Genomic DNA, 20,559 nt, shown 5'->3' with positions numbered 1-20,559 from the left:
CGAAAACCCCCAAATAGCCCACAAAATATTAATGCGATCCGGTGCAAGAATTCCTTCACTTGTTTTTGAGTAAAGGCCAACACAGTCCATTACTGCCATCTACTGTGCAGGAGACTCAAGAGTACGATGGGGTTATTACAATGACTATTCTGTTAGGTACTTAACATGAAACTACTACACCGACCTCAGTAATGCTTGGCTGAAACTACTACACCGACCTCAGTAATGCTTGGCTGAAACTACTACACCGACCTCAGTAATGCTTGGCTGAAACTACTACACCGACCTCAGTAATGCTTGGCTGAAACTACTACACCGACCTCAGTAATGCTTGGCTGAAACTACTACACCGACCTCAGTAATGCTTGGCTGAAACTACTACACCGACCTCAGTAATGCTTGGCTGAAACTACTACACCGACCTCAGTAATGCTTGGCTGAAACTACTACACCGACCTCAGTAATGCTTGGCTGAAACTACTACACCCGACCTCAGTAATGCTTGGCTGAAACTACTACACCGACCTCAGTAATGCTTGGCTGAAACTACTACACCGACCTCAGTAATGCTTGGCTGAAACTACTACACCGACCTCAGTAATGCTTGGCTGAAACTACTACACCGACCTCAGTAATGCTTGGCTGAAACTACTACACCGACCTCAGTAATGCTTGGCTGAAACTACTACACCGACCTCAGTAATACTTGGCTGAAACTACTACACCGACCTCAGTAATGCTTGGCTGAAACTACTACACCGACCTCAGTAATGCTTGGCTGAAACTACTACACCGACCTCAGTAATGCTTGGCTGAAACTACTACACCGACCTCAGTAATGCTTGGCTGAAACTACTACACCGACCTCAGTAATGCTTGGCTGAAACTACTACACCGACCTCAGTAATGCTTGGCTGAAACTACTACACCGACCTCAGTAATGCTTGGCTGAAACTACTACACCGACCTCAGTAATGCTTGGCTGAAACTACTACACCGACCTCAGTAATGCTTGGCTGAAACTACTACACCGACCTCAGTAATGCTTGGCTGAAACTACTACACCGACCTCAGTAATGCTTGGCTGAAACTACTACACCGACCTCAGTAATGCTTGGCTGAAACTACTACACCGACCTCAGTAATGCTTGGCTGAAACTACTACACCGACCTCAGTAATGCTTGGCTGAAACTACTACACCCGACCTCAGTAATGCTTGGCTGAAACTACTACACTAACCTCAGTAATGCTTGGCTGAAACTACTACATCGACCTCAGTAATGCTTGGCTGAAACTACTACACCAACCTCAGTAATGCTTGGCTGAAACTACTACACTAACCTCAGTAATGCTTGGCTGAAACTACTACACCGACCTCAGTAATGCTTGGCTGAAACTACTACACCGACCTCAGTAATGCTTGGCTGAAACTACTACACCAACCTCAGTAATGCTTGGCTGAAACTACTACACTAACCTCTAATGCTTGGCTGGGTTTGGAGGATCAACACAAGGCAGCACAGTGTGTGACAGACTCCTCGGTTGTATTTATTTGTATTAGAACGAGCACTATGTAGCAGCAGTGAACAGTGTTTATGGAAAGATATGTACTTAGACAATTGCACTTTAGAAGGTACCCATTAGAAAATGGATTTAAAGAACTCCGCTGACAGTGTGTAGTGTTACATGTCAGTTCGAAACTAAAATAAAAAGCCCAATTGAGGAAAATAAAATCTTTCATAAAGGCATTTGCAACATTCATTGGCAGGCTATGTCATTTAAACACGCAGATACATAAAACGTTGTAACCGATTAACTCCTCAGGAGGATTCATTGTTCTGCTCTGATTAAACAAGTCTTGGTTATTTTCTACAAGGTCTCTGTCTGAAAACAACGTATTCATGTAGAACATCACAGAGTACATCATCCTCCTCAAATACCCTGATGAATTTAAGTCTTATGTTGAAGTTGATAGTAAAGTCTTTGCATCAGTCCAATCCAAAAGAGGAGATAGTCATATGTACATGTAGTGGACTGCAGTAGTGTACTGGGCTGACAATATGATACTGACAATAACAGTGATCACAAATGGTTGACTGCACAGAAAATAAGAATTTCGAGATTATTTATGGGAAATGTCAATTGAGTGTGAACACATTCTCTCGTTGTTCCTGCCTAAACATCTTAACAAGATTTCAGATAACACATTCCCTCCCGTGGTGAATTGCGACACATTCAGAACACTTCCTATTCCTTGACTGTCATTATTTAGTAACATAATACAAATGTTGGGAACCGTACTCTGTGGGGAAAGTTGGTTGATTGGATTTTAAATGGTTTCCTTATCTGACTTGTATGGGATTTCTTATCAATGTTGTGTGCGAGGTGTTAATAAAATGTATTAAGGCACAGCAAGTGAAATTGACGCTGACAAACCATTGATTTCTGAATACATGGCTACAATATGATACTGTGGTCATGTCTATTGTTTTTCTGTCTAATCTGCAGTATTGGACATTACACACTAAATAATAGTTAAGACTTTATAATTCAATGTTTCCATTCTACATATTTCTAACGTAGAACCACTTTCCCTGTTTCAATTTCCGGCTTTACTAGACAAAACAAAGAACAAATCAATATAATCCAAATGTATAATGTATATATATATATATATTTTTTTTTTTTTACAGATTCTGTGGTAATCTAACATTGAACCATTGTGTATTGACTGCTACACACAGTGACAAAGGCAGGGGGACATCAAATATACATTAAAGCTGATATGTTTGGCAGTAATAAGCTAAACCTTTTAAATTGTATTGGTGCATGGTTAAGGACAACATCATAGCAGTAAACTCTAGTAACTGGACAATTGTTTAAAGGATATTCAAATATCATAACTTTATCTGTAACTACATAATTAAAACCACAACTAGAATGACTTTCTGTTTCTATAATTAAAACGCTTGTCTTTGGCTTTAACATCAACATTTTTGCCATGTTAAAGGATTTGCAAAAGCAAAAAAGTTCTGAACTTTGTAAAAGAACTTAAGAGAAGTTGATGTTTGACTAACTCAAGTCCTTGGCCTCTTTACATAACAGATTCCCACATACATATGAATTCATGTTAAGTATTTTTAAAGAACTGACAGTAGGTATCCCTAGTGTTTCATAATACACTAGTTGTATAAGTGGGGGTATAGTTGGTATAGTTGTATAAATGGGGGTAGCTAGTCAGTCAGTCTGGTGTAGTTGTATAAATGGGGGTAGCTAGTCAGTCTGGTATAGTTGTATAAATGGGGGTAGCTAGTCAGTCTGGTATAGTTGTATAAATGGGGGTAGCTAGCCAGTCTGATGTAGTTGTATAAATGGGGGTAGCTAGTCAGTCTGGTGTAGTTGTATAAATGGGGGTAGCTAGTCTGTCAGTCTGGTATAGTTGTATAAATGGGGTAGCTAGTGAGTCTGGTGTAGTTGTATAAATGGGGGTAGCTAGTCAGTCAGTCTGGTATAGTTGTATAAATGGGGTAGCTAGTGAGTCTGGTGTAGTTGTATAAATGGGGGTAGCTAGTCAGTCAGTCTGGTGTAGTTGTATAAATGGGGGTAGCTAGTCAGTCAGTCTGGTGTAGTTGTATAAATGGGGGTAGCTAGTCAGTCTGGTGTAGTTGTATAAATGGGGGTAGCTAGTCAGTCTGGTGTAGTTGTATAAATGGGGGTAGCTAGTCAGTCAGTCTGGTGTAGTTGTATAAATGGGGGTAGCTGGTCAGTCAGTCTGGTGTAGTTGTATAAATGGGGGTAGCTAGTCAGTCAATCTGGTGTAGTTGTATAAATGGGGGTAGCTAGTCAGTCAGTCTGGTGTAGTTGTATAAATGGGGGTAGCTAGTCAGTCAATCTGGTGTAGTTGTATAAATGGGGGTAGCTAGTCAGTCAGTCTGGTGTAGTTGTATAAATGGGGGTAGCTAGTCAGTCAGTCTGGTGTAGTTGTATAAATGGGGGTAGCTAGTCAGTCAGTCTGGTGTAGTTGTATAAATGGGGGTAGCTAGTCAGTCAGTCTGGTGTAGTTGTATAAATGGGGGTAGCTAGTCAGTCTGGTGTAGTTGTATAAATGGGGGTAGCTAGTCAGTCAGTCTGGTGTAGTTGTATAAATGGGGGTAGCTAGTCAGTCAATCTGGTGTAGTTGTATAAATGGGGGTAGCTAGTCAGTCAGTCTGGTGTAGTTGTATAAATGGGGGTAGCTAGTCAGTCAGTCTGGTGTAGTTGTATAAATGGGGGTAGCTAGTCTGTCAGTCTGGTGTAGTTGTCTAAATGGGGGTAGCTAGTCAGTCTGGTGTAGTTGTATAAATGGGGGTAGCTGGTGACACTGTCTGTGATTTATTTAGAATTCAAGGCACACTTAACTAGCATGGCTACCACAGCATTCTGCAGCGATATGCCATCCCATCTGGTTTGGGCTTAGTGGGACTATAATTTGTTTTTCAACAGGACAATGACCCAACACACCTCCAGGCTGTGTAAGGGCTATTTTACCAAGAAGGAGAATGATGGAGTGCTGCATCAGATGACCTGGCCTCCACAACCCCCCGACCTCAACCAAAATTGAGATGGTTTGGGATGAGTCGGACAGCAGAGTGAAGGAAAAGCAACCAACAAGTGCTCAGCATATGTGGGAACTCCTTCAAGACTGTTGGAAAAGCATTCCAGGCAAAGCTGTCATCAAGGCAAAGGGTGGCTATTTGAAGAATCTCAAATGTAAAATATATTTTGATTTGTTTAACACTTTTTTTGGTTACTACATGATTCCATATGTGTTATTTCATAATTTTGATGTCTTCACTATTAGTCTACAATGTAGAAAATAGTAAAAATAAAGAAAAACCCTTGAATGAGTAGGTGTTCTAAAACTTTTGACCGGTAGTGTATGTCGGCATGTGGTTCTAGTTCTACTGCAGGCTAGGATTCAGCACTCTCACTATAAAACTCAGACAACAACGCAGATAAATTGTATTATAGGAAATTAAAGAACGTTAAAATTATATGAATACTTTTTTTTTTTTTTTTACTTAAACTATCAAAACTAGTTTGCGTGTGAGCTGAATAAGGGAAAGCAGTATTGTCTATACATGTAAAAGTTAATTACAAGGAAGTATTGTCTGTAGCTTAAACAGTTGTGGTGAGTGACGAGGGTGGTGTGCTGCATGAAGGGTCAAAAAGGAACTTTGGCGACTAATACATGTTTTTTTTTTTTTTTAAACCTCCCGCTTTGGGCTGGATGTGTCATTAGCCACATTTATACCTGGTAATAACATGCACCCTTTGTCCTGATCCTATCCTCATTCTGATTGTGCCACATCTTTACACAGGTGTAGACTAATATAAGACGCATTGTGAACTGAGTTTGATCAGATCTTACAATTGTATACTGGCAAGATCAGGACCAGATCATTTTTACATTTTAGTCATTTAGCAGACGCTCTTATCCAGAGCGACTTATAGTTAGTGAGTGCATACATAATTTTTTATACTGGCCCCCCGTGGGAATCGAACCCACAACCCTGGCGTTGCAAACGCCATGCTCTACCAACTGAGCTACATCCCTGCCGGCCATTCCCTCCCCTACCCTGGATGACGCTGGGCCAATTGTGGGCCGCCCCATGGGTCTCCTGGTCGCGGCCGGCTACGACAGAGCCTGGATACGAACCAGGATCTCTAGTGGCACAGCTAGCACTGCGATGCAGTGCCTTAGACCACTGCGCCACTCGGGAGACCCGAGATCAGGACGAAGGACGCATGTAAGTGGCAGGTATAAACGGGGCTAATGTATAGTTCACACATGCATAATCTATGAGCAGAATTACGGTCTTACCTCAATTAGACACAAAATACCAAGTTTGAAAGTGACAGTTTTTCAGGAAGCTGAGATGCAACATTTCCCCTACATTTTCCCCTACATTTTCCCCCACGTGGCCAGCCCCCTAGAAATTTCAGTTCAACCAATGAGCTTCAGCCATTTGAGTGACAGCTAGCAAGAGGCACATGATGCACACACAGCAGAGCGAGAGCAATGATGTGGTGCACAAATCTGCACGTATGTAATGTACTACGCAATTTTCAGGGCCCACTTTTGGCTCGTGAGCGCTACTTTCAGAACTACTGGCTAAAAGTATACAAAAGTACCAGAGAATCTCTTAACTTAAAAAAAAAAAATGTGTGTCCCAATAGAGAATACAGCTATGATACAGATTTAACTAATGCAAATAGCTAATTCAAAAAGAAACAATAGCAATCTTCCAATATTGTATATTAGTTACATTTTCACTAAATTCTATGATGTTGAAGATATTTTACAAAAATATCCAACTTTAATTTTTTAATTTTTTTTAAATAAATCTTAGTCTATTTAGGATATGCCAATGAAAGCTGCAGTCTAAACATGCAGGACACATACTGTAGTACGTAGTCCAAAGGTCTAATCCAAACCGCTTTCAGAACTCAAGTGGGTTTCACTAAAAGGCTTTAAAATGTGTGGTGTAGATAGGTGACTTTAAGGCAAGGACAAACTCAGAAGTCAAAACGACTTGGGATAGATCTACGTGGTAAGATTGTTGCCCTGACAACCCAGCCTCTGCAGCAAGCTCAATGAGGGGGATCCAAGAGGACGCTTGGATGGGTGACTGGCCGGCTGCAGCGCTGAATAGGGCGACGGTAAGTCATCAACTCATCTCAGCTCTTGTATCCCTTCCACGCTGTCATCTTGTCAATGAGACACTCATTTGAAAACCTTATTGTGCATAGTTAGAAGCCTCTGTCAGCGATGATGATATGGTGTGCATAGCGATCCATATGCTACCATAGGTTAGGGTTTTCCATGTTGATGAAGCCGGGGGATTTGCGAAGCTCCCAGTAGGTGTTGTTAGTTACCCAGCGCTCCCTTTGATTGGCATCAACCACTTTCCTGGGACAAAAGAGACGGGCAATCAATGGTAGGGAGTTAAATGTCATGAATGGAATGGATAATCATTAGTGACACAACTCAGCCACACAAGTAACAGATGAAAAGTCAGAGGTATTTCTATCCATCTTGGGGAGACCTTCCCAACCTACCCCATTTGCCCCACTAAGCTGGCCTAAGGGAGACCTTCCCAACCTACCCCCTGTTTCCCCCACTAAGCTGGCCTGGGGAATACAGTATGTCCTGGTAAATGACCCTCATTCCTCACTTGAAGAAGCGTGGCTCGTGCTTGATGCCGTTCTCCTCTTGCCACTTCCTCCTGGTGCGCTGCAGGTCCTCGATACGCTGCTTCTCTGAGGCCGCCATTTCCACGTTCCCCTCCTCCAGGTGTCTAATGTAGAGAAACAACATCACTATGACTCAAATACCGCTTCCTTCCTCCAGGTGTCTAATGTGGAGAAACAACACTATGACTCAAATACCGCTCCCTTCCTCCAGGTGTCTAATGTGGAGAAACATCACTATGACTCAAATACCGCTTCCTTCCTCCAGGTGTCTAATGTAGAGAAACAACATCACTAGGAGTCAAATACCGCTCCCTTCCTCCAGGTGTCTAATGTAGAGAAACAACATCACTATGACTCAAATACCGCTCCCTTCCTCCAGGTGTCTAATGTAGAGAAACATCACTATGACTCAAATACCGCTCCCTTCCTCCAGGTGTCTAATGTAGAGAAACAACATCACTATGACTCAAATACCGCTCCCTTCCTCCAGGTGTCTAATGTAGAGAAACAACATCACTATGACTCAAATACCGCTTCCTTCCTCCAGGTGTCTAATGTGGAGAAACATCACTATGACTCAAATACCGCTCCCTTCCTCCAGGTGTCTAATGTAGAGAAACAACATCACTATGACTCAAATACCGCTCCCTTCCTCCAGGTGTCTAATGTAGAGAAACAACATCACTATGACTCAAATACCGCTTCCTTCCTCCAGGTGTCTAATGTGGAGAAACATCACTAGGAGTCAAATACCGCTCCCTTCCTCCAGGTGTCTAATGTGGAGAAACAACATCACTAGGAGTCAAATACCGCTCCCTTCCTCCAGGTGTCTAATGTGGAGAAACATCACTATGACTCAAATACCGCTCCCTTCCTCCAGGTGTCTAATGTAGAGAAACAACATCACTATGACTCAAATACCGCTCCCTTCCTCCAGGTGTCTAATGTAGAGAAACAACATCACTATGACTCAAATACCGCTCCCTTCCTCCAGGTGTCTAATGTAGAGAAACAACATCACTATGACTCAAATACCGCTCCCTTCCTCCAGGTGTCTAATGTAGAGAAACAACATCACTATGACTCAAATACCGCTTCCTTCCTCCAGGTGTCTAATGTGGAGAAACATCACTATGACTCAAATACCGCTCCCTTCCTCCAGGTGTCTAATGAAGAGAAACATCACTATGACTCAAATACCGCTCCCTTCCTCCAGGTGTCTAATGTGGAGAAACATCACTATGACTCAAATACCGCTCCCTTCCTCCAGGTGTCTAATGTAGAGAAACAACATCACTATGACTCAAATACCGCTCCCTTCCTCCAGGTGTCTAATGTGGAGAAACATCACTATGACACAAATACCGCTCCCTTCCTCCAGGTGTCTAATGTGGAGAAACATCACTATGACTCAAATACCGCTCCCTTCCTCCAGGTGTCTAATGTGGAGAAACATCACTATGACTCAAATACCGCTCCCTTCCTCCAGGTGTCTAATGTGGAGAAACATCACTATGACTCAAATACCGCTCCCTTCCTCCAGGTGTCTAATGTGGAGAAACAACATCACTAGGAGTCAAATACCGCTCCCTTCCTCCAGGTGTCTAATGTAGAGAAACAACATCACTATGACTCAAATACCGCTTCCTTCCTCCAGGTGTCTAATGTAGAGAAACATCACTATGACACAAATACCGCTCCCTTCCTCCAGGTGTCTAATGTGGAGAAACATCACTATGACTCAAATACCGCTCCCTTCCTCCAGGTGTCTAATGTGGAGAAACATCACTATGACTCAAATACCGCTCCCTTCCTCCAGGTGTCTAATGTGGAGAAACATCACTATGACTCAAATACCGCTCCCTTCCTCCAGGTGTCTAATGTGGAGAAACAACATCACTATGACTCAAATACCGCTCCCTTCCTCCAGGTGTCTAATGTAGAGAAACAACATCACTATGACTCAAATACCGCTTCCTTCCTCCAGGTGTCTAATGTAGAGAAACATCACTATGACTCAAATACCGCTCCCTTCCTCCAGGTGTCTAATGTGGAGAAACATCACTAGGAGTCAAATACCGCTCCCTTCCTCCAGGTGTCTAATGTGGAGAAACAACATCACTAGGAGTCAAATACCGCTCCCTTCCTCCAGGTGTCTAATGTGGAGAAACATCACTATGACTCAAATACCGCTCCCTTCCTCCAGGTGTCTAATGTAGAGAAACAACATCACTATGACTCAAATACCGCTCCCTTCCTCCAGGTGTCTAATGTGGAGAAACAACATCACTATGACTCAAATACCGCTCCCTTCCTCCAGGTGTCTAATGTAGAGAAACAACATCACTATGACTCAAATACCGCTTCCTTCCTCCAGGTGTCTAATGTGGAGAAACAACATCACTAGGAGTCAAATACCGCTCCCTTCCTCCAGGTGTCTAATGTGGAGAAACAACATCACTAGGAGTCAAATACCGCTCCCTTCCTCCAGGTGTCTAATGTGGAGAAACATCACTATGACTCAAATACCGCTCCCTTCCTCCAGGTGTCTAATGTGGAGAAACATCACTATGACTCAAATACCGCTCCCTTCCTCCAGGTGTCTAATGTGGAGAAACATCACTATGACACAAATACCGCTCCCTTCCTCCAGGTGTCTAATGTGGAGAAACATCACTATGACTCAAATACCGCTCCCTTCCTCCAGGTGTCTAATGTGGAGAAACATCACTATGACTCAAATACCGCTCCCTTCCTCCAGGTGTCTAATGTGGAGAAACATCACTATGACTCAAATACCGCTCCCTTCCTCCAGGTGTCTAATGTGGAGAAACAACATCACTAGGAGTCAAATACCGCTCCCTTCCTCCAGGTGTCTAATGTGGAGAAACATCACTATGACTCAAATACCGCTCCCTTCCTCCAGGTGTCTAATGTAGAGAAACAACACTAGGAGTCAAATACCGCTCCCTTCCTCCAGGTGTCTAATGTGGAGAAACATCACTATGACTCAAATACCGCTCCCTTCCTCCAGGTGTCTAATGTAGAGAAACATCACTATGAGTCAAATACCGCTCCCTTCCTCCAGGTGTCTAATGTGGAGAAACAACATCACTAGGAGTCAAATACCGCTCCCTTCCTCCAGGTGTCTAATGTGGAGAAACATCACTATGACTCAAATACCGCTCCCCTCCTCCAGGTGTCTAATGTAGAGAAACAACATCACTATGAGTCAAATACCGCTCCCTTCCTCCAGGTGTCTAATGTAGAGAAACAACATCACTATGACTCAAATACCGCTCCCTTCCTCCAGGTGTCTAATGTAGAGAAACATCACTAGGAGTCAAATACCGCTCCCTTCCTCCAGGTGTCTAATGTAGAGAAACAACATCACTATGAGTCAAATACCGCTCCCTTCCTCCAGGTGTCTAATGTAGAGAAACATCACTATGAGTCAAATACCGCTCCCTTCCTCCAGGTGTCTAATGTAGAGAAACATCACTAGGAGTCAAATACCGCTCCCTTCCTCCAGGTGTCTAATGTAGAGAAACAACATCACTATGAGTCAAATACCGCTCCCTTCCTCCAGGTGTCTAATGTAGAGAAACAACATCACTATGAGTCAAATACCGCTTCCTTCCTCCAGGTGTCTAATGTGGAGAAACAACATCACTATGAGTCAAATACCGCTTCCTTCCTCCAGGTGTCTAATGTAGAGAAACAACATCACTATGAGTCAAATACCGCTCCCTTCCTCCAGGTGTCTAATGAAGAGAAACATCACTATGACTCAAATACCGCTCCCTTCCTCCAGGTGACTAATGAAGAGAAACATCACTATGAGTCAAATACCGCTCCCTTCCTCCAGGTGTCTAATGAAGAGAAACAACATCACTATGAGTCAAATACCGTTCCCTTCCTCCAGGTGTCTAATGTAGAGAAACAACATCACTATGACTCAAATACCGCTTCCTTCCTCCAGGTGTCTAATGTGGAGAAACATCACTATGAGTCAAATACCGCTCCCTTCCTCCAGGTGTCTAATGAAGAGAAACATCACTATGAGTCAAATACCGTTCCCTTCCTCCAGGTGTCTAATGTAGAGAAACAACATCACTATGACTCAAATACCGCTCCCTTCCTCCAGGTGTCTAATGAAGAGAAACAACATCACTATGAGTCAAATACCGCTTCCTTCCTCCAGGTGTCTAATGTAGAGAAACAACATCACTATGACTCAAATACCGTTCCCTTCCTCCAGGTGTCTAATGTGGAGAAACAACATCACTATGACTCAAATACCGCTTCCTTCCTCCAGGTGTCTAATGTGGAGAAACATCACTAGGAGTCAAATACCGCTTCCTTCCTCCAGGTGTCTAATGTGGAGAAACAACATCACTATGACTCAAATACCGCTCCCTTCCTCCAGGTGTCTAATGTAGAGAAACATCACTAGGAGTCAAATACCGCTCCCTTCCTCCAGGTGTCTAATGTGGAGAAACAACATCACTATGACTCAAATACCGCTCCCTTCCTCCAGGTGTCTAATGTAGAGAAACAACATCACTAGGAGTCAAATACCGCTCCCTTCCTCCAGGTGTCTAATGTAGAGAAACATCACTATGACTCAAATACCGCTCCCTTCCTCCAGGTGTCTAATGTAGAGAAACAACATCACTAGGAGTCAAATACCGCTCCCTTCCTCCAGGTGTCTAATGTAGAGAAACAACATCACTATGACTCAAATACCGCTTCCTTCCTCCAGGTGTCTAATGTAGAGAAACATCACTAGGAGTCAAATACCGCTCCCTTCCTCCAGGTGTCTAATGTGGAGAAACATCACTAGGAGTCAAATACCGCTCCCTTCCTCCAGGTGTCTAATGTGGAGAAACATCACTAGGAGTCAAATACCGCTTCCTTCCTCCAGGTGTCTAATGTGGAGAAACATCACTAGGAGTCAAATACCGCTCCCTTCCTCCAGGTGTCTAATGTGGAGAAACATCACTAGGAGTCAAATACCGCTCCCTTCCTCCAGGTGTCTAATGTAGAGAAACATCACTAGGAGTCAAATACCGCTCCCTTCCTCCAGGTGTCTAATGTGGAGAAACATCACTAGGAGTCAAATATACTGTCAAATGTCACTCAGCAGGGAAATGCACATAAAGCTTGTAAACATATTTACCCATACAAATAATATCTCGTCATCTTATTTCAGATGTGCCAAAACGAGCTTTTAGCCCTTTTTAGAGCTTCACTAATCAACCAATCTATAAGTCTATATTAGACTACAACAACAGCTGCATTGTGCTGGTTGGCATTTATTGTCATGAATCTTGCCCTGGAGGCAACTCTGCAGAGTGGTCACTAGTTGGCATGGCCACAGTCATAAAATCTGATTTTAAACCTAACATTAACCACACTGCTAACCCTAATGTCTAACCCTAACTTTAAATTAAGAACAAAAAAAAAACACATTTATGTTTTCATGAATTTTTACGATATAGTCAATTTTGACTTGGCAGCTGGTTCGTCTAGCAGAAATCGCTCAGTTCTGCCTCCAGGGCAAGATTCGTGACAATAAAGGTCAACCTAGGTGCTAGTTCAGTGGTTCATCCAGTCAGATCTGTCTGATAATGCTACTTGTGGCAGTAGAAGCAGACAGTGCATTACCGTCTGGGCACAGTAGCTGAAAGTGTGATGGCGCAACGGCTGTCTGTCTCTACCTTTGATCGGGTCTGAAGCGGGCATCTGTGGGCGGTAGCAGGTCTTGCATCTCAGGGCAAAGCTCATTGAGCTCAATGGCAAACCTGGTAAAGCCATAATACAGCTCGTAGTCTGTGGGCATGGAGCCTGAGGAAGGGACACATGACATCACACGGATCAAGAATCAGTTCAAAGTCATTTTTTTCCCCCATTGTGTGGATTATTGACACCGGTGTCAACACTTTCTTTGTTCCCGTATTATAATCTTTATAAACTAGTATTTTATCGTCTAATCTAATGCTGTTATCTGCTTAACGAAAGCGGATATCCAATTAAAAATATTCAAAGCGTTCTGCATAGCAACAGTATGACTGACGTAGTTACTTTCGTCAACAGTAACTATGACGAAAAATACTTGTCAACTACCTATTTTCCCTGACTAAAACTATGACGATAACGAGACGCCCCTGGAAACAAACCATAACTATTACAAATGACTTTTCATTTTAGTCAACGAAAATGTGACGAGAATTCCACGTGAGACTAATGGACATTTCATTTAACGTTAAGCTCCTTTTCACCTGTTCTGTCCAATCATAATGCAAAAATATTTCACGCAATCCTTTCATCTTTTGAACTGATGTGAAGCCAGGACACTTCACTTGTAACGAACCTCAACTAGAAACAATAATGTTTACTCTCTTACTTTCATGTAGGCTATTTTTGCTTTGATTAGGGACAGATCGAAATGTACTGGGGGGGGGGGGCTGGTCCAACACAGGGTGTCATAAACCAAAAATGCACCCCCCTCCCCAACGTAATTTTTTTTTTCACATGACCCTTCCCTCAGCCAGTCAAATAAATGGAACACCCTTCCCCCTCTTAGAATTAACTCCAAATAATGTTTAAGACCCCAAATAACAATAACTGTAGCGACCCTGTGTTTATTAATGCGGGTATCGACTTTGTCACTTCGGCATGCTTTTGTGACACAGTCGATGCCACGCAGGGCTACGGGCCAGAAGGTTGGGGGTTCGCTGACCACCACAGACGAGCTCACTCTCCCTGCCTGGTTCATTACACAAATGATCAGAGTCGGCTGCAGACAATGATCAGCTAGGAGGAAATCAGATTTTCAACATTTTGAATTATAATTATATAAAATATATGCAACAAATTTTCCACCAACAGGTTTCTGTGCCAATGGACCACACAACCAATAATCAATACCGACTTTGGGCGCTTTAATATCATGGTTTGTGTTTACAACACCACAATAAACAGACTATGACAATCAGAACATGCATCCCTCTCTACCATGTAGGCCTACCCAGTATCGAAGGCTCGGCTTGACAATCTCTGAATGTCATTACACTTTTTGTTGTTTTGCAATAGATGTCTCTTTCCATTCACCAAATGTCCGCTGCACAATTTGGATTGATTGATTTTATTTGTCAGTGAAAAAAAAATACATATATACACACAAAGATTTTTAAAGGTGACCAGGATTGCACAATAAGGTCGGGGACTTATTTGCATTGTGGTCCTTATTTTTATTTTTTTATAAATACATAAACAATGACAGAGATAAAGACACAGTACAGAGATGCTCAACCTCCAGATGAGTCTGAGGGGGGAGTTTAAGTACAATTCATACAAGCTTCTTTGGCTGGTATCTTTATTCTTCAGATGTTTGGGGGCTGCTGGTGAACCATGATGTGTAGGGATAATCAACGTGACACTGGACTAGAGCACTTGCAAAACAAAATGCCATTTCAGAGACAACATGACAGGGAAGATTGACAGGGAAGATTTTAAATTTACCGGACATTTGAGAAATTTACCGGACATCCATATGCATTCAGATCCGAATTGGCGCAGCCAGTACCATCAATAAACGAGGAATGTTGGCCAAATGAGCCACATTGACATCCTATCACAGATTACAAAAACACTATTCCTTGGGTTTCAATGTGTAGCATAGGCAAAACCTTGTAGCCTATTTTTTTAAATTAGTTTTTAGGCTACTTTCCTAAAACAATAATTGTCCACCTCACGGTTCAGCTGTCAGAGATTTGAGCATTACATGTATAGGCCTATATGCTTAGGTGTCCACTGTAGGATATTACCATTTTAATAAATATGTATAGCCTATATAAAGGAAGAGAAGCTTAACCCAATTCCCTCTCCTACCCCGGACGACGCTGGGCCAATTGTGCGCCGCCCCATGGGTCTCCCGGTCATGGCCGGCTACGACAGAGCCTGGATTCGAACCAGGATCTCTAGTGGCACAGCTAGAGATATGCCGGTGGCATGCTACGACACCGACACGCATTTATTTATGTCAGATGGCTACTGCGTCTGCTATACATATATAGACGTACATCAGAACCTCTATTTTCCCATGTGTGCTGTTAGTCAGTTATCAGTGTTGCTGCTCTCGCGCTGTGGTCCGCAAATGCAAGTTGCAGATGCTTTTTTCCTATTTGTTGAATATAAGGAGTACAGTAATACTTTTTTTTTTGGAAAGCACATTCTCCCCTTATTAAGGAAACCACTGTTATTTGCCCCCCTGATTGTTATGATGGGGAGAAAAATCTGCTGTAAATTGTTTAACCTGTAGACCAAGGCTTTACAGCCAATATGGCTGGCATTGGTTACAATCTGCCACAATATCAAATCAAAATCACATTTTATTTGTCACATGCGCCGAATACAACAGGTGTAGACCTTACCGTGAAATGTTTACTTACGAGCCCTTAACCAACAAAGCAGTTCAAAAAAATAGAGTTGAGAAAATATTTACTAAATAAACTAAAGTAAAACATTGAATAAAAAAGTAACACAATAAAATAACAATAATGAGGCTATATCCAGGGGGTACCGGTACCGAGTCAATGTGCGGAGGTACAGGTTAGTCGAGGTAATTTGTACATGTAGGTAAAGTGACTAATGTTGTCCGTTAAGGTATATGAGGGGACAGTAGTTCTAGCTGGCCAAGGCTTTCTGAACGTTCACATCATGGAAGTTAGGGATATCCTAAATATTCATTCATTCATTTAATAAAATGCACTGACTATTATGTGACTAAAATGTCTGTGACTAAAACTACACTAAAATAGTCCAGAGTTTTAGTCGACTGATAATAACTAAAACTAACGAAGGATGAAATGATTCAAATGTGACCAAAGACCTAAAAGGTATTTTAAGACTAAAACTAAGATTAAATCTAAAATAGCTGCCAAAATGAACACTGGTAGTTACCTGGCCTCCAGATGCATCTGGCAGAGGGCGGGACTCCACAGTAAAGGCCCTCGTGCCATTTGCCGAACAGCCGACGCACTACCTTCCCCTCTTGGTCCATCACAAACCCTTGAACCTCATTCACATTAGAACTCCAGTAATTTCCCTACAAGCAAAATGAGACAACAGTAATATTTTGATCATAAAGATAAAAAGCATTCATCATCCACTTGCGAAGGAATCAAAATAGACAATCATTTCCAAATTGCAGAGGCAGCCAAGTTAAGTGATACATGCTTTCTCAGGGGATGGTTCTTTCTCAGCACTGTAATAGTCTTTGGACTTCATAGTCATTTTACTGGACATACCCACAGCTGAGTTGACCGACGTCTTACCTTGACGAAGGTGAGTTTGCAGATACATGCACTGCTTTTGGTGTTCCTAATGGTGATCTCTCCGTAGTGTTCGATCCACCTTCTCCCGCTTAGGATGTTGTGCACGCAGGTGGTGACTTTGTTCCATTCATAGTGGTCACCGAAGCTGAATGACACAATATGGCAGCAGTCAGGATATCTACAGTAAATCACAGAAGTCTGTCTGTTTCTTTAAGATGCTTACTGGGCCACATAATCACACAGAGCGTTAGACGTCTCAAACTAAATAGCAGGGCCTGTGCAATCTCATTTTCTGAGGCAGAGACACTTGCGATGTCCTTTAATCCATGTGCTTTTATTCAGAAGCCTTCACACACACACACACACACACACACACACACACACACACACACACACACACACACACACACACACACACACACACACACACACACACACACACACACACACACACACACACACACACACACACACACACACACCTTCCTGCTCTTCTGTCTGAGTGATTCATCTCTCACAGCTCCCCCCTCCCTAACCCTGTCTAGGGCACTTTAATAGGGCGTATGGTAGCTCCTTAAAGCTTCCAGGGACGCAGAGTGGAGTGATGGCTGTGGCAGGGGGAGGCTAGCAGGGACCTGAATGCTTCAAGAAGGTAAGGCCACTGTTATGGAGGTACCTCCTTTAGTGAGTGACAGTGGGGATATGTCTAGAGGATGTCAGACTGTGTGGGTGTGGGTGTGGGTGTGGGTGTGTGTGTGTGTGTGTGTGTGTGCGTGTGTGTGTGTTGGTGTGTGTGTTGGTGTGTGTGTGTGTGTGTGTGTGTGTGTGTGTGTGTGTGTGTGTGTGTGTGTGTGTGTGTGTGTGTGTGTGTGTAGCTGAATGAAAAGGACACAGCTTGATTACCCTGGAAGCATAACATTGACGGTGCCAATCGGGAGGATTTCCATGGACTTCCCCCAGAATTTGTTTTTCCATCTGACATCTGAGAAGAAAATGGGCAGAATTAGCCGTCAGTGTACCATCTTGATGCAACATGAAAATCATGACCTCATTGAGGAAGTGCACAACGTGTGACACTGTAATTCAACTGGTAACGTACCTTGCAAGAAGGTGAACTTGTTGGAATCAGCGTGACAAGCTGATATGGGTGGATGGTGGCTCACCTTCAAGAGATAATCAAACGTCATACGTCTTATCAGTGACAATACTGCTAGATTATTGCCTCTTTGAGGAATTCATTTTAGGTCCAGATACAAAAACAACCACTTCATTATATAACCATTCTAAATGTGATGTGAGAAGAAGAGGGCGAGTCATTATATCGTGACTATCATGCGGACTGGGCAACCGGTAACAGCTGACACCAGCACTTAGGCTAAGTGCAGACTAGGTTCAGTCATGCCAGTCATTCAGGTTCAGTCAGTCCGGTTCAGTCATTCAGGTTCAGTAAGTCCGGTTCATTCAGTCAGGTTCAGTAAGTCCGGTTCATTCAGTCAGGTTCAGTCATTCAGGTTCAGTCACACCCAGTCAGTCAGTCAGCCCCAGTCAGTCAGGTTCAGTCAGTCAGTCAGGTTCAGTCAGTCAGTCAGCCCCAGTCAGTCAGCCCCAGTCAGTCAGGTTCAGTCAGTCAGTCAGGTTCAGTCAGTCAGTCAGCCCCAGTCAGTCAGGTTCAGTCAGTCAGTCAGGTTCAGTCAGTCAGTCAGGTTCAGTCAGTCAGTCAGATTCAGGCAGGTTCAGTCAGGCCAGGGAAGATAGCTGAGAGATGACAACAACAGGGTCCCCATCATAAAGAGAGAAAAGAGGGTAGAAAGAAAGCCTTCAAAGGCCCTGGCCCTTCACTACCAACAGACTGGGACCCTGGCCCTCCTCTACCAACAGACTGGGACCCTGGCCCTCCTCTACCAGCAGACTGGGACCCTGGCCCTCCTCTACCAACAGACTGGGACCCTGGCCCTCCTCTACCAGCAGACTGGGACCCTGGCCCTCCTCTACCAGCAGACTGGGACCCTGGCCCTCCTCTACCAGCAGACTGGGACCCTGGCCCTCCTCTACCAACAGACTGGGACCCTGGCCCTCCTCTACCAGCAGACTGGGACCCTGGCCCTCCTCTACCAACAGACTGGGACCCTGGCCCTCCTCTACCAGCAGACTGGGACCCTGGCCCTCCTCTACCAACAGACTGGGACCCTGGCCCTCCTCTACCAGCAGACTGGGACCCTGGCCCTCCACTACTAGCAGACTGGGACCCTGGCCCTCCTCTACCAGCAGACTGGGACCCTGGCCCTCCTCTACCAACAGACTGGGACCCTGGCCCTCCTCTACCAGCAGACTGGGACCCTGGCCCTCCTCTACCAACAGACTGGGACCCTGGCCCTACACTACCAGCAGACTGGGACCCTGGCCCTCCTCTACCAACAGACTGGGACCCTGGCCCTCCTCTACCAACAGACTGGGACCCTGGCCCTCTTCTACCAGCAGACTGGGACCCTGGCCCTCCTCTACCAGCAGACTGGGACCCTGGCCCTCCTCTACCAACAGACTGGGACCCTGGCCCTCCTCTACCAGCAGACTGGGACCCTGGCCCTCCACTACTAGCAGACTGGGACCCTGGCCCTCCTCTACCAGCAGACTGGGACCCTGGCCCTACACTACCAGCAGACTGGGACCCTGGCCCTCCACTACCAACAGACTGGGACCCTGGCCCTCCACTACCAGCAGACTGGGACCCTGGCCCTCCTCTACCAGCAGACTGGGACCCTGGCCCTCCTCTACCAACAGACTGGGACCCTGGCCCTACACTACCAGCAGACTGGGACCCTGGCCCTCCACTACCAACAGACTGGGACCCTGGCCCTCCTCTACCAACAGACTGGGACCCTGGCCCTCCTCTACCAACAGACTGGGACCCTGGCCCTCCTCTACCAGCAGACTGGGACCCTGGCCCTCCTCTACCAGCAGACTGGGACCCTGGCCCTCCTCTACCAACAGACTGGGACCCTGGCCCTCCTCTACCAGCAGACTGGGACCCTGGCCCTCATCTACTAGCAGACTGGGACCCTGGCCCTCCTCTACCAGCAGACTGGGACCCTGGCCCTCCTCTACCAACAGACTGGGACCCTGGCCCTCCTCTACCAGCAGACTGGGACCCTGGCCCTCCTCTACCAACAGACTGGGACCCTGGCCCTACACTACCAGCAGACTGGGACCCTGGCCCTCCTCTACCAACAGACTGGGACCCTGGCCCTCCTCTACCAACAGACTGGGACCCTGGCCCTCTTCTACCAGCAGACTGGGACCCTGGCCCTCCTCTACCAGCAGACTGGGACCCTGGCCCTCCTCTACCAACAGACTGGGACCCTGGCCCTCCTCTACCAGCAGACTGGGACCCTGGCCCTCCACTACTAGCAGACTGGGACCCTGGCCCTCCTCTACCAGCAGACTGGGACCCTGGCCCTACACTACCAGCAGACTGGGACCCTGGCCCTCCACTACCAACAGACTGGGACCCTGGCCCTCCACTACCAGCAGACTGGGACCCTGGCCCTCCTCTACCAGCAGACTGGGACCCTGGCCCTCCTCTACCAACAGACTGGGACCCTGGCCCTACACTACCAGCAGACTGGGACCCTGGCCCTCCACTACCAACAGACTGGGACCCTGGCCCTCCTCTACCAACAGACTGGGACCCTGGCCCTCCTCTACCAACAGACTGGGACCCTGGCCCTCCTCTACCAGCAGACTGGGACCCTGGCCCTCCTCTACCAGCAGACTGGGACCCTGGCCCTCCACTACCAACAGACTGGGACCCTGGCCCTCCTCTACCAACAGACTGGGACCCTGGCCCTCCACTACCAACAGACTGGGACCCTGGCCCTCCTCTACCAGCAGACTGGGACCCTGGCCCTCCTCTACCAACAGACTGGGACCCTGGCCCTCCTCTACCAGCAGACTGGGACCCTGGCCCTCCTCTACCAGCAGACT

At 45.3% G+C, this 20,559-nt stretch overlaps 1 protein-coding gene across 1 annotated transcript in view; it reads right to left on the bottom strand.

The window, feature by feature from the left end:
• Positions 1 to 6,380: 6,380 nt before the first annotated feature.
• LOC311124435 (oxysterol-binding protein-related protein 6-like) overlaps positions 6,381 to 20,559 on the bottom strand; it is a gene marked incomplete at its 5' end in the record, with an annotated part of 41,087 nt that continues 26,908 nt past the window's right edge. The window contains 7 exons of the mRNA XM_084198584.1: positions 6,381 to 6,953; positions 7,219 to 7,341; positions 12,961 to 13,087; positions 16,205 to 16,349; positions 16,579 to 16,723; positions 17,482 to 17,560; positions 17,678 to 17,741. Of these exons, the coding sequence (XP_084054710.1) occupies positions 6,845 to 6,953; positions 7,219 to 7,341; positions 12,961 to 13,087; positions 16,205 to 16,349; positions 16,579 to 16,723; positions 17,482 to 17,560; positions 17,678 to 17,741 (792 nt within the window). The remainder of the gene's footprint in view (positions 6,954 to 7,218; positions 7,342 to 12,960; positions 13,088 to 16,204; positions 16,350 to 16,578; positions 16,724 to 17,481; positions 17,561 to 17,677; positions 17,742 to 20,559) is intronic.

The sequence above is a fragment of the Coregonus lavaretus genome (genome assembly GCF_964263955.1).
Source record: "Coregonus lavaretus genome assembly, contig: HAP1_SCAFFOLD_285, whole genome shotgun sequence".
Lineage (NCBI taxonomy): Eukaryota > Metazoa > Chordata > Actinopteri > Salmoniformes > Salmonidae > Coregonus > Coregonus lavaretus.
This window is presented reverse-complemented; position numbering and strand designations above follow the sequence as displayed.